The following is a 22492-nucleotide window of genomic DNA, read 5'->3' on the forward strand; positions in this document are numbered from 1 at the left end:
CTCCTTCCCACCTGTCACTAAGGAAGCTGTTCAGGTCCTGAACCGGTGTCTGGTCGCTGTGTCGGACTGGATGAGGGCCAACAAATTGAAATTGAATCCAGATAAGACAGAGGTCCTCCTGGTCAGTCGTAAGGCTGAACAGGGAATAGGGTTACAGTCTGTGTTGGACGGGGTCGCACTCCCCCTGAAGACACAGGTTCGCAGTCTGGGTGTTCTCCTAGACTCATTGCTGAGCCTAGAGCCCCAGGTCTCGGCGATGGCCAGGGGAGCATTCGCACAACTCAGACTTGTGCGCCAGCTGCGCCCATTCCTTGGGAGGTCTGACTTGGCCACGGTGGTCCATGCTCTGGTTACATCTCGTTTGGACTACTGCAACATGCTCTACGTGGGGTTGCCTTTGAAGACAGCCCGGAAGCTCCAACTAGTACAATGGGCGGCAGCCAGATTAATAACTGGGGCAGCTTACAGGGAGCGCACAACCCCCCTGCTAAGCCAGCTCCACTGGCTGCCGATATGCTACCGAGCCCAATTCAAAGTGCTGGTCTTGACCTATAAAGCCCTAAACGGTTCTGGTCCAATCTACTTGTCCGAACGTATCTCCTCCTATGAACCAGTAAGATTACTAAGATCATCTGGAGAGGCCCTGCTCTCGGTCCCACCTGCCTCACAGGCGCGGCTGGTGGGAACAAGGGACAGGGCCTTCTCGGTGGTGGCTCTCCAGCTGTGGAATGCCCTCCCTGGAGATATCCGACAGGCTCCTACCCTGCTGGGATTCAGAAGGGCCATGAAAACATGGTTATGTGCCCAAGCTTTTGATGAGTAAATGACAAAGTTGACATGGCCTGATTTAAGGATGAAGCATGAGGATCTCAGATGAATGGAATTAATTAAATATACGTTTTTAAGGTTTTTATAATGTGTTTTAACCATGTTATTAATAGATCTGTTTATATTGTTTTGTTTTTATGATTGCATTTTGGGCATTAAATTTTGCCAATTTTTGTAAGCCGCCCTGAGTCCCCTCGGGTGAGAAGGGCGGGGTATAAATGTTGTAAATAAATAAATAAATAACTGTAATGACATAGGGAAATTGAAGGATGGGTATGTGTGTGTCAAGGCTCTCTCCACACTCCCTTAGGGTGCTTCTATGCTGTCATTTTAATGCAGCTCAGAAATGTATTGGGAGAAACTGGTTTCGCTGTGCAAATGATCAGATTGCTATGCCTGGAAGTGGTTTGAGGCCTAGAAGGTGATTATATTTACCATGGAACCCAGCCTCAAATTGCCTTGTGGGTCCCCTCCTCTCCCCATTTTTAGGAGAGATGTGCAACAATGTACCAGAGGCATATGAGATAAAAAAGGGAATGTGACAGTTAACAATGGTTAACAACTGACATTTAATCAATTATCTCTCCCAGGGCGTTGACTAGCTCTCTGGTGCCCAGCAATGCCCTTGGAGTGCTTTTCAGCAGACTCCATTCTATAATGCGCTTTAGTGCAGTCAAAACTGATTTCAATCCTGGCATCTGTTGCAGCCCATTTTTTGGTTGAACCCAGACATTCCTGAGACCTTTTAATGCAGTGTTTATACTTAAATTCATGCTGCAGCACGCATTGCCAGTGCACATTTTGTGCCTACCACTGCCTCGAGTCATCTTCCAACTGCATTGTATGTTCAAGTGTACATATGGGACTCTCGTAAATTTCTAGGCCCTCTTTGCTTGATAACCAACCAACCAGTGGCAAGGTTCAATCTTCAGAATTCAGGGAATATTTGTGACTATATCACTCCAGGTGAGAGACCCTGGAAAATCCATTCTATGTGTGGTGTCTGTTCAGCTTTGGGTGAGATGTTTTATACTGGGAAAACAGAAAAGGTGAAATAGTCCCCTCTTTCAGTTCCACACTTCAAATGTGATCCTCCATATACCCTGTTTCCCCTAAAATAAGACATCCCCAGAAAATAAGACCTAGTAGAGGTTTTGCTAAATATAAGGCCTCCCCTGAAAGTAAGACCTAGAAAAGTTTGTGTTAGGAAACATGCCTGCCGAACAGAACACCAGAGCATGCAGGTTTGGTAAATGTACATACCATAGATCGTTGTACATTGAAATAATGGTAGTAACAAGAAATGCTTGATAGGATTCAGTTTGTCTGGTTATGCTGGTTTGTGATGACAACCACTGTACAGTATATAATAAATGTTGTTGTTTTTTTGTTCAACAATAAATGTGAATTCTTCTTCATGGAAAAATAAGACATCGCCTGAAAATAAGACCTAGAGCATTTTTGGGAGCAAAAATTAATATAAGACACTGTCTTATTTTCAGGGAAACACGGTATAAGGTAAAGGTAAAGGTTTCCCCTGATGTTAAGTCTAGTTGTGTCCGACTTTGGGGGTTGGTGCTCATCTCCATTTCTAAGTCAACATTGTCCATAGACACCTCCAAGGTCATGTGGCCAGCATGACTGCATTGAGCGCTGTTACCTTCCCGCCGAAGTGGTACCTATTGATCTACTCACATTTGCATGTTTTCAAACTGCTAGGTTGTCAGAAGCTGGGGCTAACAGCAGGAGCTCACCCCACTCCACGGATTTGAACTGCCAACCTTTTGGTCAGCAAGTTCAACAGTTTAGCGGTTTAATCCACTGCACCACCGGGGGCTCCTCCACATATAGTTATGAATTTACAACCAAAAAGCATCCAGGAAATTCATATATAGAGCTTGTGTAGTAGACAAGTGGAGAAAACTGTCGACCTTTGTGCTACTATTTCCCAAGCAAAAGCTTATCATGTTTCTTTTAAAGGGACAAAATGTATGCTAATTCCTCGACTTTAGAGGTGTTCCATTGGCCCTTGGAATACTCTAGAGAAGGGTAGAGAGGATATCATGAACCACTGACTTGTATCCCTACCTATTCAGAGCATTGGATTTCATCTGGGAACATCTAAGGTGCCTGAAGATAAATGGCACCCCTGAACAAACACAGAGTCTTTTTTCAACAGTGTATGATAATGCTCAGCAGACAGGGCTTCAGTACCCCAAATAGCATTTTTATAAGGAAACATGGGAAATGATGACAAAACATCTTTAAAAGGTGCAAATCTGCTTACCTAAGAGAATTTGTAGGAATCACTGATCTTGTTAATTTCAGGTAACAAAAATAGACTGACAAAAAATCCACCTTACAAAAGAGCTGACTCACTAGCTTTTTGTGGATATAGCAAACAGCAGGTATATTTTGTTTACTTTGATTTAAGATAAAGAATTTAGAATTTTGTTTCCCATGCCCATGCACTTAGCAAAACTTCACAAACATTGGCATTAAGTCTAGTGAGTTTGATGTTTGTATGATGTAATTTTGATGACAAATTTTACATAGAACTCAACATTGAAACAAAGATATACAGGCCAGATGTTTTATCTTACTTCCCCTTGTAATTAGGAGCTTTTGTCAATCTCTTCCTGATAATATAGATGTGTTTAGATTTCTTGCAAAGGAATATACAGTAGAGTCTCACTTATCCAACCTTCTCTTATCCAATGTTCTGTATTATCCAACACAGCCTGCCTTTTATAGTCAATGTTTTTGTAGTCAATGTTTTAATATATTGCAATATTTTGCTGCTAAATTTGTAAATACAGTAATTACTACTTAACGTTACCATGTATTGAACTGCTTTTTCTGTCAATTTGTTCTAAAACATGATGTTTTAGTGCTTAATTTGTAAAATCATAACATAATTTGACGTTTAATAGGCTTTTCCTTAATCCCTCTTTATTATCCAACATTTTCACTTATCCAACGTCCTTCCGGCCCATTTATTGGATAAGCAAGACTCTACTCTACTAATAATATGCTTTGTTATACTTGGTAACTCAAAATTGCTTGCAAATAACAAAAACTAATTGTGGAGACTGAAATGTAGATAATAGCTTCACTTTTCTATTTAGAATAGAAAAGCACCATAATTTTAATTATCCTTCCTCCTCATCTTTTGAACAGTGGCATTCTAAATGTTTATAATGCTAAGCAAATAACCACATTTTTACCATTAGCTGTCCAGGGGCTTACTTTGGTCATCTCTGCTCACTAAAAACAAAAATAAGCTGTCCAATACTGAAATATACTGCCTTGGAGTGTGTTAGAGTCTCCTTGGGAGGTTTTTAAACAGAGGTCAGATGGACATGCATTGGGAGTACTTTAATGGAATATTCCTGCATGACAGGGAGTTAGAATGGATGATCCTTGTGGTCTCTTCCAACTCATTCTATGATTCTATGACATAACAGAATATTTATTTATTTATTTATTTATTTACTACATTTATATCCCGCTCTTCTCACCCCAAAGGGGACTCAGAGAGGCTTACAAATCAAATGAACATACAATATATTATTAGCATAGCACAATATAAGCATTAAATTACTATATTGTACTAAATCATGATATGGTAATATTATTCGTAATATTACACTTAATATCTATCTATCTATATAAAAGGGTAATGAAATTTCGGCCTAGGACAAAACAACAAAACTACACATCCCAGAAACACTAAACATGGCAGCACAACCCCTCATCCATGCCTCTACGTTCATACAACAAAAAGAAAAGAAAAATGAAGTCCTAATTAGAGGGAGAAGAATAATTGTTTTTATCCAATTGCTGCCAGTTAGAAGGCTAAGCTCCACCCACTTGGTCTCCTAGCAACCTACTCAACCCAGGGGACAGGCAGAGTTAGGCCTCACTTAGGCCTCTTCCACATTGCCTATAAAATACAGATTATCAGATTTTAACTGGATTACAATATATGGCAGTGTAGACTCAAGGCCCTTCCACACAGCTATGTAACCCATTTATAATCTTATATTATCTGCTTTGAACTGGATTATCTTGAGTCCACACTGCCATATAATCCACTTCAGTGTGCATTTTATACAGTTGTGTAGAAGGGGCCACATATAATCCAGTTATAAGCACATAATATAAGATTATAAATATAATATGTAATAATTACTGTGATATAATAATACAGAACAATATAATCTCTAAAATCAGGACAGTAAATAAAGAACAATACTCTGAAAGCATAAGCCACAGCAACGCGTGGCTGGGCAAAGCTAGTATAATATATAATTAATATTATTATATTGTATTATTAGTAGTATAATATTGTATTCCATTATAATATTATTATCAATATTCTATGTACAGTAGAGTCTCACTTATCCAACATAAACGGGCCGGCAGAATGTTGGATAAGCGAATATGTTGGATAATAAGGAGGGATTAAGGAAAAGCCTATTAAACATCAAATTAGGTTATGATTTTACAAATTAAGCACTAAAACATCATGTTATACAACAAATTTGACAGAAAAAGTAATTCAATATGCAGTAATACTATGTAATAATTACTGTATTTACGAATTTAGCACCAAAATATCACGATATATTGAAAACATTGACTACAAAAATGCGTTGGATAATCCAGAACGTTGGATAAGTGAGTGTTGGATAAGTGAGACTCTATTGTATATACAATATATTATATATTTATAAATGATTATAAACTATATATTTAAATATTCCCACTTAGCTATGGAAACCCATTGAGTGACCTTGTGCAAATCACAATAAATCTCAGAGAGTCGGCGGTTAAAGGCAAACCCACCTTTGAACAAATATTGCTAAGGAAACCTTATGTTAAGTTTGGCTGTAGGGTCAACATACATCAGGAATGACTTGAAGGCACTCAAAAACAGTTGATAGTTCTAACCTGAGTGGACACATCAACTCGCTAGATGTTGAATCACTAATCAGCAAATGATTCAGTGTGTATCTCCATTAGCTGAGACTACTAATATGGCTAGTTACTAATAGGACACTGACTTTTCTCATTATTCTCCATGATGATTGTCTCTTGCACACTACACATTTGATATCACTTAAATGCTGCCATTGTGAGGAATTTAGATTTTTCTGCCAAAGACCTCTAAAAACAAACAAACCACAATTCCATTGGATGGAGCCATAGTAACCGAAGTGGTATTAAACTGCCATAATTGTGTGGTGTAACAAAAGTACCAATGCAGCCAATGAAATAAGCTAGTTGTAACTTATTATGCTGTATCAAAGATGCTGACAAAGCTGCTCAACCCATGTCCCACTCCTTGCAGGTCACTCATGCTTTTAATAGTTGTACAAAATACATAAATTTAACCGGTGAAGTTTTTAAAGGCATGTAAATGACCATCAGCTGAGAATATTTTGTATATAAGAATGCTACATAAAGCACAATATCTCTGTAATAATGAAGTTGACAACCCAAGTAATTACTAGGGAATGTTTACCCAAGAGCTGCCCAGAATGTCTGGATTGCAAGTTTCATAATGACTTATGGCCAGAGATTGTGGGGGTTACATTCTAAACCATCTACATGACACCCGGTCCAGGACTTACAACTTAAAGCATAGGTATTCTGATGCAGATGTATGCCTGAAGGAATATTCTAGGTGAATGAAATAAGTGTTTGACTTATTAGACTTGCAGATTAGGGTTGGAATTTCTGTTTAACTATGGAAACATATTGAGCAGGGGTCCTCAAACTTTTTAAGTGGAGGACCAATTCATAGTCCCTCTGACTGTTGGGGGACCAGACTATGAAACAGTCCAAAATTAGGAGTGTTGTTGTTGTGTGCCTTCAAGTCATTTCAGACTTAGGTCAACCCTAAGTCTAAAGTTTAGAACAGAGGTCAGATCAATGACCTTGGAGGGCCTTAGTTTGGGGACCCCTGATCTAGATGATCTCAAGACCATAGGTAAGCAAAGATGGTCTGTTATAGATGGTCTCATAAGACCACAGTTAAGGAAAGGGCCCCCCAAAGGCCATCAAGACAATCTCATAAAACCATAGGTAAGTAAAGGCACCCTCAAAGGCCATCTAGACAGTCTCATATGACCATAGGTAAGGAAAGTGACCTCCAAAAGTCATCTAGATAGTCTCATAAGGTTGTAGCTAAGCAAAGTGACCTTCAAAGACCATCTAGATGCTCTCATAAGACCATCGGTAAGGAAAGGGACCCTCAAAGGCCATCTAGATGATCTCATCAGGCCATCAGAAGGTGATAGATAAGGAAAGGGAGCTCAAAGACCATCTAGATGGTTTCATAATATCATAGGTAAGCAAAGAGACCGCCAAAGACCATCTACATGGTCTCATAAGACCAGAGTTAAGCAAAGAGACCTCCAAAGACCAAGTAGACTTAGGTCAACCCTAAGTATAAAGTTTAGGACAGGAGCCAGGTCAGTTACCTTGGAGGGCCACATCTGGCCCACAGGCCTTAGTGTGGGGACCCCTGATATTGAGTGACATTGGGCAATGCATGAGGGAATCTCAGCCTAAGAGGAATGGCAAACTCCTTATGAATAAATCTTGCCAAGATAGGGTCACATTAGGAAACAAGTTGTGGGCACATAACAACAAGCACAACAAACAACAGGAAAAATATTGTGAATTACACTCATTACAACTGTGAAATGACATTGTCCTTATAATCCTCTATCAATTTTAAGTAATTATTTACAGCAGTCTTAAAGGATTCAAGATAGATTAAAACCTATTCAGTTTGAATGCCTTAAGATCTAAACTCCACATCATTCTGAAGACATGAAACATCTGCAAGTAAATGAAAAGTATTTAACACATTATCACTAACGCTTGCTAATAGTTGTCAGTATACTAGAAACATATCCTTAAACCGTTAATTGTTGCACATGAATGTAGTGACATACATTCTTGACTATTTCATCTCACAAGAGGATTAATCATTGCTGGAGATTTTGTCCTGCTAAAAGAAAATAGCACATGCAACAGGACTGCTGAGCACTTCCTTGTAGCCAGCACCACTTAATAAATCTGGCTGCTGTTCTTTGGGCCAGTCAACATTTCCAAATACTCTCCAAAGGCAGCCCCAAGTAGAGCATATTACAGCAATCCAAACAGGATGTTACTAAGGCATATACCACTATGACCAATTTGGACCTCTCATGGAACAGATGCAGTTGGTGCACAAGTTTTAAATGCACAAAGGCACACCTGGTCAATGAAGAAATCTGGACCTCCAGGTGCAACACTGAGTCCAGGGGTATCCCTAAAATTCAAACCTGTCTCTTCAGAGGGACTATAAACATACCTAGCACATGGTGTGCTCATATTCCCTGATCCATCTTGTCTGAAGTAAGTTTTGCTGGAGTAAGTTTCATTTTTTTTTTGGCCCTCATCCAGTCCATTACTGATGAGGATTAGGATAGCTTCCTTGGTTTTAGTGCTGGGGGTCATCTGCATGTAAGTAACACCACACTTCAAAACTCCAAATGACCTCTCCCAGAATTTTCATATTTATGTTAAGGAGCCAGGGGGACAACAGAGCTCTGAGGAAATATTTTTCCTGCTTAGTTTTAGCATCAACATTTTTTAAATTGGAGATATAGATAGATATAGATATAGATATTAGGGGTGTGAAACTTTTTGTTAGTTGTCATAAGTCTTACAATGCAATATCTGACGTGCAGGCATGGCCCGTGCCAAAAACGTAAGAGTCGAAACTTACCCAATACCATTTTGTTTGAATTTTGTAAATCTCGGAAGCCTCCGAAAATCAGTTTAATTTTCTGCGAAAGGAATTGAAGTAAAGCCAAAAAGGCTGCCTTTCCTCTTTAAATTAATGGCCTCTCACCAGTAGGAGAGGGAAGCAGCAAGGAGAAAGCAGAGTTCACTGGGAAAGAGACTGGGAAAGCACAGAATTCTGGGAAATGTAGTTTGGGAATGCAAGGAGCCCTATACCAGAGAATTCAAAAGGCCCTGTCCTAAACTACATTGCCCATAATTTTCCTCAGCATCAGAAAGCCCCAATCAAGATAGAGAAGAGTTCCAATAATTTGTTGAATCTGCAAAGGGAAGAACTGATTGATACTTCTAGTAAGTAAATCTCTGTGCTGGGATGGAAAGAAATTCCTAAATGGAAGTTCTATTGGTTAATATGAGAGACATTCAATGAGATAGCTGTTATGGCTTTTTAAAAAAAATGTTTTTGTCAAAATTTTAACAAATCAGTAGATGCATGAATATTTCTTAAAGTTGTGGGGAATTATCCCATTATTTTATGTCATTGTATTGAAAATTCAAGGAGATAGTTCTTGTAATTTTTTTAAATGCTGTTTATAAAAACTTAGAAAATTCCCCAAAAATCCATGGACAAGTGAAATGTTCTGAAACTTGATGGGTGAACAGTGGTAAATGTGTTCTACCATTGTGGCAAGTTTCACCCCAATAGCTGTACAAATGAGGGGAAAGGAGTCCCTGAAGTTTCCCCACTTACGCAATTACTATAAGGAAAAGTAATAACATTTCGCTACTCTTGTTATAGTAATAAAATTTTCAATAATGACAATTTAGAAACACTCTATGAATGAAATGCCAGTGCTCCATAATTTTGTATTGAGTTTTGAAACTATATATATATATATATAGAGAGAGAGAGAGAGAGAGAGAGAAAATATCCCTTGTCCAAAATGTTTTGAATTATTTTAGAATACTTGCATATACTTAATGAGATATTTGTTAAATAGAGCCCAAGTCTAAACTTGAAATTCATTGATGTTTCATATATCTTATACATATTTTATACACATAGGTTTCAAGGTAATACATTTACAATATATTTTAAATATTATTGTGCAAGAAACAAAGATGTCATATCCCAACTACCCATGTGAAAAATTTTGGAGGATCAATTTTCAGGATAAAGGATGCTCAGCTAGTGTGTGTGTGTGTGTGTGTGTGTGATTCTTTGTATTTTTATTTTAAAAACTACTTATTTTGGATGGAAGAACTTTCTTTACTTTTTCTCTTTTTAATTGAACACATAATTGTATTTTATGGGGTTTTTTGGAGCAATATATTTTGGGTGTAATTGATTGCTTCTTTCCTTTGTGTTGTGCTCTTACACATTTTTACATGATGATGAGTGTTGACGAAGAAGTGTTGAGTGTTGACGAGTCTAAATACCGAACTGCAAGTTCTTCAGATACATTGTAAAAATTGCTTTGCAACATCAGCTCAGTGAAAAGTGATACGGTTACAAAAGAAGATTTAGTAAATATGGTGGAAAAGGAGGATGACAAAAATGAAGAAAGAATTTAAGGTAGGTCAGGGAGAAAAGGTGAATTAAATTAAAGAGGCAGTAAATCAACTGGCTGGAGATGTAAAAATATTAAGATGAAAAGAGGAAATTCTAATGTGTGTTGGAAATGTGAACAAGAAGGAGCATTTTTCATGCATAGTGGACATTTGAAAAAGCTTTAAAATGGGTAGAAATACATGCATTGATTTGGAGTATTATAAAGATTAATATCCAATTGAAATCTTTGGGGATTTTAAGTTGCAAAATTGGAGACGATTGCTTCAGTATATGACCACAGCAACAAGACTGCTAGCAATAGCAGCTACCATGGCTGATGAAATTGACAGACTGAATAGAAATTGATAAATCCTCACCCCATCCCTTTCTTTTAATTCATTTTAAAAGGAAAAAAAAACATATAAAGAAAACAACAATGCCTAAACACAAATGTATTTGACCAACAAATACATAACTAACTACCTCTTTTTCTCACCAACATACATCACTATGAATCAGCCATGAAAATATTTTTCATTTTTAAAAAATGTATGTAAGAAGAAACCCCAGGTAGAAAGAGAGAGACCAATGCCTCGGGTCATACATTATTCACAAAACACACTGGGACCCACATATTAAAACTTCATTTTTCTTGGCCGGCCAGAATCCTAAAATAACACACAAAATAGCTCTTTTCCTATTCAAAGTAACACCGCTGAGAATTGCATATTTGGAATCAATTGGGGTAAACTGGAGGTGATGCAGATATTTGACCTGAACGGGATCTTGCTAACAGCTTGTTTATTTTAACTTCTTTTGTATGTTGTACGTATGTCTATGTGTTAAATGTTTTAATTCGGCTGATGGGCTAATCAATAAAACGTGACACTAAGAAACCCCAGGAAAAAAATCTCTTACCTCCTCTTTTGTTTAGCTTTGCAAACCCTGGTGCATAGCTATTTGATGCAGATGGTATAGAAGAAGAACTGCTGAAGAAGGAGGGGGCTAAGCCAGAAACCAATGGCTCATCACATTTTTCTGAAAAATAAAGAAGGGCAATATTTTTAGACACAGAAATAGATATATTGCTTACTTAACTATATATTTTAAAGTCACATCTTCAGAATATGATGCCAAATATGTATCTTTATCAATATTTGTATCTTCCACACAGTAGTATAAGTATGATTCACACTGAACCAAAGTTTATAATAAAAAGTTAAAAAGGAATTAGCTTCCATTCTAAGGACATTATCACACCATGGTCCAGTAGTATATTTAGATATTGCAGTCCTGTTCTCTGTGAAAATGAGAACTTATTCGTATTGCTCTACTACCTGTAACATGGTCCAGCTAATATTTTTCTTAACACAATCTGCATAATCTGCTTACTGTGCTACCACATAAACTACTTTTTCCTACCTATGCTTTGCCATCGCTAGCACATATTCCATTATTATTATTATTATTATTATTATTATTATTAATATTATTGAGCCCCCGGTGGCATAGTGGATTAAAGCCTTGTGACTTGAAGGTTGGGTTGCTGATCTGAAAGCTGCCAGGTTCGAATCCCACCCGGGGAGAGCGCGGATGAGCTCCCTCTATCAGCTCCAGCTCCATATGGGGACATGAGAGAAGCCTCCCACAAGGATGATTAAAAACACCAAAACATCCAGGCATCCCTTGGGTAACGTCCTTGCAGACAGCCAATTCTCTCACACTAGAAGCGACTTGCAGTTTCTCAAGTCACTCCTGACACGAAAAATATTATTATTATTATTCATGAATAAATAAATAATAATATAATAGTAATAATATGATAGTATACTACAATTATATATATATACACACACACACACACACACACACACACACACACACATCTATATATATAAAAGGGTGATGGAATCACGGAACCGAGCAAAACAACAAAAGTAAAGGCCCCCCAACCTCGAAATTTGACAACACAACCCATCATCCACGCCTTAAGGTTGAAACAACACAAAATCACTTCATGCACCTCCACATGGACAGAACCCACAATGCACCATCGGGAGCCATGCCGGGAGGGAGGGAAAGAGAAAGCATAATGGCCGCCGGCAAGAGGGAAGGCAGGCAATGGGAAAAAGCTGTCCCCTGGGTCCTAGCGCCCGCCCATCATCCGAACTGTAATTATCAAGGCTTAAATGTGGACTAAAGTCAAAACATATCAAGTAGTCTCCACTATTTAAACAATTTCTGAAGACTCCAATTGGATTTGGCAACCCTTACAGTTTCCTTTAAACATTACAGTCTGGAAGATACTACTGTAAATTACAACAGTTGACCGTACTTATTATTTTCATTATTGTTGTTAACTCTCAGGTAATAATGTTTGCACATGATGCTCTAAATAACATAGTGCATTTTATGTTTTGAATCTTTATAGTATTTACTTATCTTTTTCACATAGAAAGAAGATAGCTCTATACTCAGAGAGGCCTGACTATTTCTGTGGCCCTTACATGTCACATCTCTTTTTATGTTTTGAACCTTTGGATTGTTTGCTTATCTCTTCGACAAACTCTTGACAGATGGCCAGCCAATATCTCCACAATCTCCACAATAAAAATAATAATAGAATCCTACAGTCACAGAGATGGGAGAGACCCCTAAAGGCCATCCAGTCCAACCCCTTCCTGCCATGGAGAACACAATCCAAACATTCCCAACAGATGGCCATACAGCCTCTTGAGAATGATAATGCTAATAACAATATCACGGAATCCTCATGTTTCCAGACAGCCCTAAGAATCATCCAGTACAACCTCCTTCTACCATGCAAGACCACACAATCCAAACACTCCTGACAGATGGCCATCCACCCAATATATAATAATAATGATGATAATAAAGATAATAATCATGATGATAACAGCAACAACAACAACAATAATAATCATAGAACTATACCATCCAATAATTTGGAGACACCCCTAATGGCCATCCACCCCAACCCTTTCTACTATGCACCAAGACACAATCTAACCATTCACAACACATGGAGAACGTATGCATACTATACAATACTACACAGCGACAAAGACCCCCTCTACTCCCACCACTTTCACATTACACAAACAACCAAATACATACTAAACATAAAGACAACCATACAACGGACATTCAAGACCACCACTAACTCCAATTTCTCACCAACACCACCAGACAACGCCACAGCAACGCGTGGCCGGGCACAGCTAGTATGTGTGTGTGTGTGTGTGTGTGTATATATATATATATATATATATATATATATATATATATATATATATATATATATATATATATATAATGTGCGTAATTCCCATGGAGTAAACAACAAAACCTCTGGACCAAATCACACCAAATTTGGCCACAAAACACATAGTCATCCAATCAATCTGCATGCTGCAGCGTGTCAACAAAAGTGGCTAGGTGTGTCAGTGCTGACACGCATGTCATAGGTTGGCCATCACTGGCTTAGGTTGTAGTTCAGGAATCCCAGGTCCATAGTTATGTTATGATATACATGCTTTCCCATCTAGTCATTCTCAAACAATTTTCCTACATGGTAAGAGAGGTCTGGTCAAAAGGTTAGGGAAGGTTAGAGGCCTATGTTCTGCTGAATGGACAATCTGGTTAGTGCTTGGATGGGAGACCAGCAATGAATGCCAGGTACTGTCAGCTATATTTCAGTGGGAAAAAAATTGGTAAATCTGCCTCTGAATATTCTTTGCCTTACAAGACCCCTATGTAATGAATGTGGTTTCTAAAACTTGATAGTCAACCGAAGGAACACACACACACACCAATATATTTGTGACATCAGGAAATATTACATGAACCTCATATATATCACCTTGATTTCCATGTTTAACGTCTGGAAGAATAGCAAAGACCAGTATGATGAAACCTATCGGGAATAGTAGTCACAAATGTTTGTAGTTTGAGAGAGATGAGTGACAACCTGCACTTAGCTGATCATAGTGTCCATTACATATGGGCACTTTATGGCAGAAAAAAGAAAAGAAAGGGCAAAGCCCACAATCTGCTGACACCCCCACATATGTCAGCAAACATTATATGCATGGATTGCATGCGGTTATTAGGGTAATCAAAATGGCAGTGTCTTGTTTATTATTTTTAATCCACAATTTAAGGGTAATAACTTATTTGCACTCTACTAATCACTGCAGATGCAGCAAGACGTTGGATTTCAGAAACACAATCTCTCTTTGCAATAATCTCCATAATCGTTTTAAGCACTTTAATTCTGTTGGACTGAGTACACAGAAGATTAACTCACTGTTATTGTCTGATGTGGAAAGGAAGAGAAAGCTTTATTTAAAAATTCATGCTTTGTTGAATGAAGGATATGTCTTAAAATTAAGAATGTACTGGTACTTTATATTAGACTAAACTTTAAAGAGAAACAATAAAAATCTTTGGCTTCTACTTCTCAGTGGCTTGGTATTAATATGCAATCCTTTAAGATAGATTTTCCAACCTTTTTTTTAGACATTTATTATTTTCCCCCTCAACAAAGAAAGAACTACGGGAATACATTTTTGTTTAATCTTTTTTAAAAAACATACTTATTAAAATATTGGTTATATTATAGACAAAAATGATCTTCATTTCAAATCAGTTGGGAAAAAATGATCCTGGCCTCAATGTGAACCAATTAAACCCACACTTGCATGTTTTTGGATCTCAAATTTGCTTATATTTTTGACTATCATATGGAGAGCGAAATCTTTAAGAAACTGTCAATCCTCAATCTAAAAAAGATTAGATTACTAGTTACAGATATGTATGTATATTTAAAAGGAAACGTGCTGTCGTGCCTGGGGCTATAACTCTTAGCAAAACAGGCATGGACGTGACATCTTTCCCCAGGGGATTGCTTCTTGCCCTCCTTTAGGGAAACTCCCAAGGACCAAAACACTGTAGATAACTCAAAACTGGTTTTATTGTTCACAAAAGGTTATCTCAATAAGCTGGAAGTTTCAAAGGGGTAAAGGAAAATATATATTACAGTCTTTGGTTGTCTTTGGAGCTTGCCAAGGAGCTTTGCAGCTGAGAAGCTTTTCCAGGTCCCTCTTTCTCAATGGCTGTGAATGCTGGGGCAATCCTCAGCCTCAGTCCAAATGGCCTATGATGCCAAAGAACTGATTTGAAGGCACTTGAGACTCCTCAATGTCGTTCAGGTTGGCCCTGAACATGAAGCATAAGTCTCAAGGGTAAGAACCTCAGAATTGGTGCTGAGAGGTAACTTAATCAAGGGCTTTTAGAGAAAAGTCTCTCTCACGTCCATCTGGTAGAAAGCTTGATGGTGGAATGGAAAAGGAAACACTGACCCACTCCAGGAAAGGGTGGAGTCAAACAATTGAGCTGAGGGAGCAATATAACTGGTGCAAATAACATTGATTGACAGTTATAAATAACCAATCAGTCCAACTACATTTACAGGGTAAAAAGGCAAAATCAGGCATGATACAACAATTCAAATCTTGCAACTTACAGATCCACATATAGATGGCACCACTCGCACCATCACAGAAAACATCTAACTAATGTTGAAATTTTAATACAAACTGGTAATCTTATTTTTGTAAAATTGTCAACAATCTGCCAAACTCCACACAAGATCTCACCAACATGATACTGAAACAATTTCCATGTCCTCTGCATTTTTCATAAGTGCATTTTTCATAAGCTCAAAATGACAACAAAATGTGACAACAAAATGACAAATTTATTTATTACAAAGATACATCTGATATTAATATTTTACGATATGTTTAGAAGATATTAGCTATTGCATTTTAACTTTTTGTACAACTTACAGACATGTGAGGAAATGTACTCTAAAATGTGGAGACTATTTTTAGAGCCGATTAAAAAGCTTGGTGTCTTTCAGTAAGGAGAATTGTGTGTATTTATACCAAGTCAGGATTTACATTCCTATGTCCACACAAGGCCATCAGCTGGAGTCAGATGGGATGGTGAAACTTAGCCCATTGGAAGTTAACTGGTAGTGCAGCAGTTAATGGCAAAGGAAGCCAGACCTGACAGTGGCCAATAAAAGAGCTTAAATTGTATGTAATTTGCATTCGAAGACTTCATAGCTGCTCTTTCTCAATCACTAGTATTTCTCTCCGGTGATGTAAATTTTTTCTTCCTGTATCTGAAGGGGCTGTGGTATTAATTACTCTTTTCAGTGGTTTATGAAGAGTAAGGTAAAGTGACTTGTTTTTCCCTGGGAAGATGACACATTTCCTGAAAATTCCTGAATAAGGAGTAGCAGGAAACATTTGCTCAAATTACATCAGTAACACTCTTTGCACAGTGTGGTATGTCATCTGTAACTTTCATAGAATTTGTATAGTAGAGTCTCACTTATCCAACATAAACGGGCCAGCAGAACATTGGATAAGCGAAAATGTTGGATAATAACGAGGGATTAAGGAAAAACCTATTAAATATTGATTTTACAAATTAAGCACCAAAACATCATGTTTTACAACAAATTGACAGCAGTTTAATACATGGTAACGTTATGTACTAATTACTGCATTTACGAATTTAGCACCAAAACATCACAATGTATTAAAAACATTGACTACAAAAACACTGATTACTAAAAGGTAGACTGTGTTGGATAATCCAGAAGGTTGGATAAACAAAGGTTGGATAAGCGAGACTCTACTGTACATGTTTTAGGTATCTCCCTTCAGGGATACTAGATGCAAGACTGATAGTTTTCATGTGATATTTTTTTGGTCTAATAGAATTTGCAACTTTTGCAATGGTACATAAGGGAGGAGGGAGTTTCTTATATGTGTGTATATTTGTAAGAGAAAAACTCATGTGTTGTCATGTCTCCTCCCATTGTCCACCTGCCTCTCTCTAGGCCTGTCAGATTTTAACCTTATAATTCAATTTCTAAACATTTAGAAACATTTGCATCTATTCACAAATAAATCCCATTAAGTGCACATTGCTGCACTGTCTGGCATGTTCCCCAATAAATTCCTCAGAATTGCTGTAATATCCTAATATAGTGGTATTAAGGTCTGAAACCTTCTACATTAACATTATGTATATGTTGGACTTCAGTCTCCATCATCCTCAGTCAGTATGACTAGGAGTGATGCAGAGGATAGGATTTTAAGTTAAACACACTTGGATGACAGCAGATTGGGGAAAGATGCTGGTTCCCAATCTTTTTGACTCACAGAGCTCATTTTAGAACCAGTTTTTATGGTGGAGACCCTTAGACCTACCCTATGTCTTACAAGTTAATATTGTTTAGGAGTAGAGTTATGGGGTAAGAAAGAGGGGATAGAAGATAGTAAGGGAATGTAAAGTACCATATATACTCGAGTATAAGCTGACCCGAATATAAGAGGCACCTAATTTTACCACAAAAACTGGGACAACTTATTGACTCAAGTATATTGACTTTTATGACTGTTTTTAATCATGTTGAAGTTTTACTGCTCAGTTTAATGTTTTATCTGATTTGTGCTGTCGTGTCTGGGCATGGCCTCATGTAAGCCGCCCCGAGTCCCTCCGGGGAGATGGGGCGGGATATAAGAATAAAATTATTATTATTATTATTATTATTATTATTAAGTATAAGCTGAGGGTGGGAAATGCAGCAGCTACTGGTAAATTTCAAAATAAAAATAGATACCAATAAAATTATATTGAGGCATCAAGTAGGTTAAATGTTTTTGAATATTTAAAAGAATATTTAAAAGAAAAACAGTAAACTAACTCTGTAAGTGGAAAAGCAGGGTCAACAGAAACAGTATGATATCAACAATAACTTTATAATAATAATAACAACAATAAAACTTCATTCCCCATGGCGCCTCAGGCCGGTTTCCAACAGTAACAGAAAAATATTCAATGCGTTTATAAACAATGCAGAGCTAGATATAGATCTATAATTATATATACTAATTTCACATATGCATTTCCCCTGAAATGTGTGTAAACCCTCTCTCTCTATATATATGTGCATTTCTCTCTGGCAATATTTGCAAGCCCCGTAGATCTATATTTATATCTGTCTAGACATCTCTCTATATATATGTGTGTGCATGTGTGCATTTCCCCTACAATATTTGCAAGGTCTTTATATCTATATTCATATCTGGACATGTCGATATATGTTTGTGTATGCATTTCCACCCTGTTATATTTGCATATATATATATCTATCTAGTTATCTCTCTTTATATAGATAATTATATCTATATAGGATTTGCAGAGACTTGCAAACATGTGAGGGGAAATTCATATATAAAAATAATATATACATATATATAGATATACAGCTGCATAGAAATCTCTAGATATCTATATGTGTATAGGATTTGCAAAGATCTGCAAACATATGAGGGGAAAATCATATATAAAATTAATGTATATAGATAGATACAGATATATATAGGTACATAGGGATTGCAAAGGCTTGCAAGGGGAAATGCCTGTATATCTGCAGGAGAGATTAACAAATATTTCAGGGGGAGAATGCTTTTATAAGATTAATGGATATATGCATTTTCTTCTTCCTGACTTGCAAGGCCTCTCCCCCCCCCCTCCTTTCCCTTTTCCAAACATTCCCTTGGTTAAGAACGAGGGAGGCTTTGGAAAAGTAAACACACCGATAAGGGAGAAAAATATATAATATATTGCAAGCAATGGCCTCCAGTCTCTGTTGCCGGCTTGACCTTGATCCTATTATAAGCCGAATGAGGCTTTTTCAGCTCCAAAAAAGGGTTGAAAAACTCAGCTTACCTTCAAGTATATATGGTAAAGAGATATCTAAACAACCACACAATGTACATGTAATTACGTTGTATTTCAAAAACTTTGAAATTTTCCATAATATCTCAATTTATTCTCAACTATCACAAAAACACATGATATTGTCAAAACCTTGGCCATACATAAAAAAAATCTTCCAAAGTTCAATAAATCAAATCATTTGTGTTACAACAGAACAGTGGCTACAGAGCCAGTGGGAAGTGCATGTGGACCCTGTAGGGATCTGTGGAGCACAGGTTGGGAACCACTGCTTTAGAAAAAGTGTTATTTGGGATGTTTCAGTTTTAGTGTAACATCTGTTGTTTTTGGTTGGAATCCATGAATATTTTATTAGCACTTCATTGTGGTATGCATAATTTCTACTGAGATATTTTGTAGAGTGCTTTTAAATATCTTAAGTGAATTGAAGAGACAACAGTTCTAAGGAGACTGTAGCAACAAAAGAATATGTATGTCAATGTATATAACCTACTAACCCAGTTTTACAGTTCCTTAAGGGCTGTATGAAGATGTGGAGTGCTGACAGTTTGATAAAAAATAAATTGTCATTCTATGTTCAAAAGTGTCACAGACAAAATTTAGATAAAATATGGTCCTATGAGTAACAGTAGCAGTCTTATTTGTGTGTACATATTTGATTCAGGCATAAATGATTTTCAGGTCAGTAATATAGCACAATTTACACATTTTCCCCATGAATAGTATCCTACATGTGCATGAAGACTCTAGGCAGGGGCTTTGGTGCAGCAAGTCAGAATTTTGCAGCTGCAGTTCAGCAAGTACATCACTCAAAAACTGGAATGTGGATAAAACTTGGCACCTGCTTGTTCAGTGTTATTGGATACTTTTCCTTTTATAACCTCATCACATTGAGATGAGAAAGCATGGGTGACCATTCTTTTAAGGTAGAGAATTGCCCCTCTTATATCATTAGCAGTGCAGTTTCAAGTTCTACCTCCCCATCACATTCACACTCACATGTGGAAACTTGAGAGCTGGCAATACTTTAATCCAAATAATAAATAAATAAATACATTTCATTACGTCCTTATTCCAGTCTTTGAAAATCTTCATATTTCGAATTATGGGGAGGTTTTGAAATAAATGCAACATTTTAGGCAGTAAATTCATTTTCACCGCAGCTATCCTGATCAGTAAAGATAAGTTCAAATTCTTCCAACTATCCAATTCTTTTTAAAATTTCTTTCCAACTTTTCCAAATAGTTATTTTTAAGTAATTGATTGTTTCTTGCAATTATCCAGATCCCTAGATATTTAATTTTTGTCATAATTTTAATCCCATCATCTCCTGCAGTAATTCTTGATTCTTTTTGATATATTTTTAGTCAGAATTGTTCTCTATTTCCTATTTAATTTTGAGACCTGCTACTTGTCTGAATGCTTCTATTTTGTTAAACCAATTATTTATATTGTTTCTTGGTTCCTCGATAATAAAATCACTTCATGTGCATATGCTCTAACTTTATATTCTTGTTTATCTATTTTAAATCCCTTCAAAAGTGGTTTAAGTGTCATTTGAGGGGGAAATTTCTCAAAGTGATGAGGTTGATTGCCAGAGCTCCCTCCTTTCAGGACACTTCTGCCTCTTTTCAACCATGGAGGGCTATATATGACATCCAGAAGTAGTTTAACTCATGTGATGAGCTGCCTCTCCATGATCTAATAGTGTCCTACAACTGGGAAATTTTTCAATGTGATAAGGTGGTCCCTGGAGCAGTGAGAGCCACCACATGTGTAAACCTTTGCTCTGATTGGCTATAATTAAATAAATCAGAGGAGAATTGGCACAGTGAGTAAGGAAAGATATTAATTCCTTCTTGCCACAAGGCATGATGCCAGCACCCCTGAAGATAAGATCTCTTCTGAAAAAAAAATCTTCCCTGGATTCTACCATATTAGAAAATTATAGGCTAGTCTCAAATTTTTCATTTAGGGTCAAGGGACTGGAGCATGTAGTAGCTTCTCAACTCCATGGATTCCTGGATTAAGCAGCTTATCTAGATCAATTTCAGTTTGGTTTTGGATTTTGTTATGATTGCTTTGGCGATGACCTACACAGGGAACTTGAGAGGTACAGTGTGTCCTTGTTTGTTCTTTGGGATGTCTCAGAAGCTATCAGTACCATTAATAATAAAAATATAATAAAACTGGGATAGCTTCATGGCTGAACTGGGGGGGAAAACCCTGCCATCACTGAAAAATTGCTGGTGGTGAACAACAGGAGGCTCCCTATCTTTCCCCATAAGGAAAGATGGGTCAAACCACATTAAACAGGCTTCCCCCTATGTGATGAGGCGGGGGGGGGGGGGGGAGCCATGATGGTGCAGGTCCCTATGCCCCATGGACGGGTGTCGCTGTGACATGGTGAGACTGCCTGATTCCAGCAGTGCATGTGACAAGGGCCTCTTCCACACAGCTGAATAAAATCCCACATTATTTGCTTTGAACTGTAATATATGGTAGTTTGGACTCAAATAACCCAATTCAAAGCAGATATTGTGGGATTTTCTGTCCTGATATTCTGGGTTATATGGTTGTGTGGAAGGGCCAAGGTGGTAGGATGCAATTTGTAGGTACTGTTCTACAATGGCTCCACCCTTTCTTGGAGAACACTCTCCAAGATGGTGTTGGGGGATTCCTGCTCAACTCCTTAGCCATTAGTCCATGGAGTCCCTTAGGATTCAGTCTTGTCTCCTACACTATTTAACATATGCATGAAACATGGGAGTCAGGTGTCAGCACTATAGCATCCCCGATGTGCCAAGTACCAGTACCAAATTTGCGCTCATTGGCTACAATTGTTCCTCATGGCTCAGATTGTAATATACATTAGTCTCCACAAATTGGGCCAAAGGTAAGGGGATGATGTCAGTTGCATCCCATGTGGGGTTTCAAGCCACTCATGTCTGTGTTTGGCTTCATCAGGAGACTCAACTTGTGACATCTTACATCAAATCTGTGGCTTCTTTCCCAAAAATATATTATTGTAGCCCTTTTATTAGCTATGCAAGGAATTTATATGAACGTTTTCAGACACAGATTTATTCATTGTTATTAATGTGGTTGTCATCCATGTACAAGCAGATATACCTCATTCTGTTGACAGCTGCAGCAAAAAAGGAAATGTTCCATTTCCCCCCAAGCAGTTTTTCCAATTTAATTTATTGTCTTCTCTATTTCTTAAAGAGTCATTGTCACACTCCAGACAATTGGGAAATTGTGTTTTAAGCAAGCTCCATTAAGCTGCACTACAATGAACTGTGTGTGGTTTTGTGTTTGAGTAAGTAGAGATGCTGCATATAAGCTTCACTTCACCTAGAATCCCCAACCACTGTGGCCATGCTTGTCGAGGGACTGGTTAGACTTAACTTTTTCAAACTTTGCAGTCAGCCCTGCATTTTTCATGGAAGTAGGCTA

General features: G+C 37.5%; 1 protein-coding gene across 1 annotated transcript in view; it reads right to left on the reverse strand.

The window, feature by feature from the left end:
* The window catches only part of cntnap2 (contactin associated protein 2), a 924912-nt gene that overhangs the window by 513826 nt on the left and 388594 nt on the right, over positions 1–22492 (reverse strand). Inside the window, exon 2 of the mRNA XM_008112904.3 lies at positions 11105–11224. Within this exon, the coding sequence (XP_008111111.1) occupies positions 11105–11224 (120 nt within the window). The remainder of the gene's footprint in view (positions 1–11104; positions 11225–22492) is intronic.

Source organism: Anolis carolinensis, chromosome 6 (genome assembly GCF_035594765.1).
Source record: "Anolis carolinensis isolate JA03-04 chromosome 6, rAnoCar3.1.pri, whole genome shotgun sequence".
Classification (NCBI taxonomy): domain Eukaryota; kingdom Metazoa; phylum Chordata; class Lepidosauria; order Squamata; family Dactyloidae; genus Anolis; species Anolis carolinensis.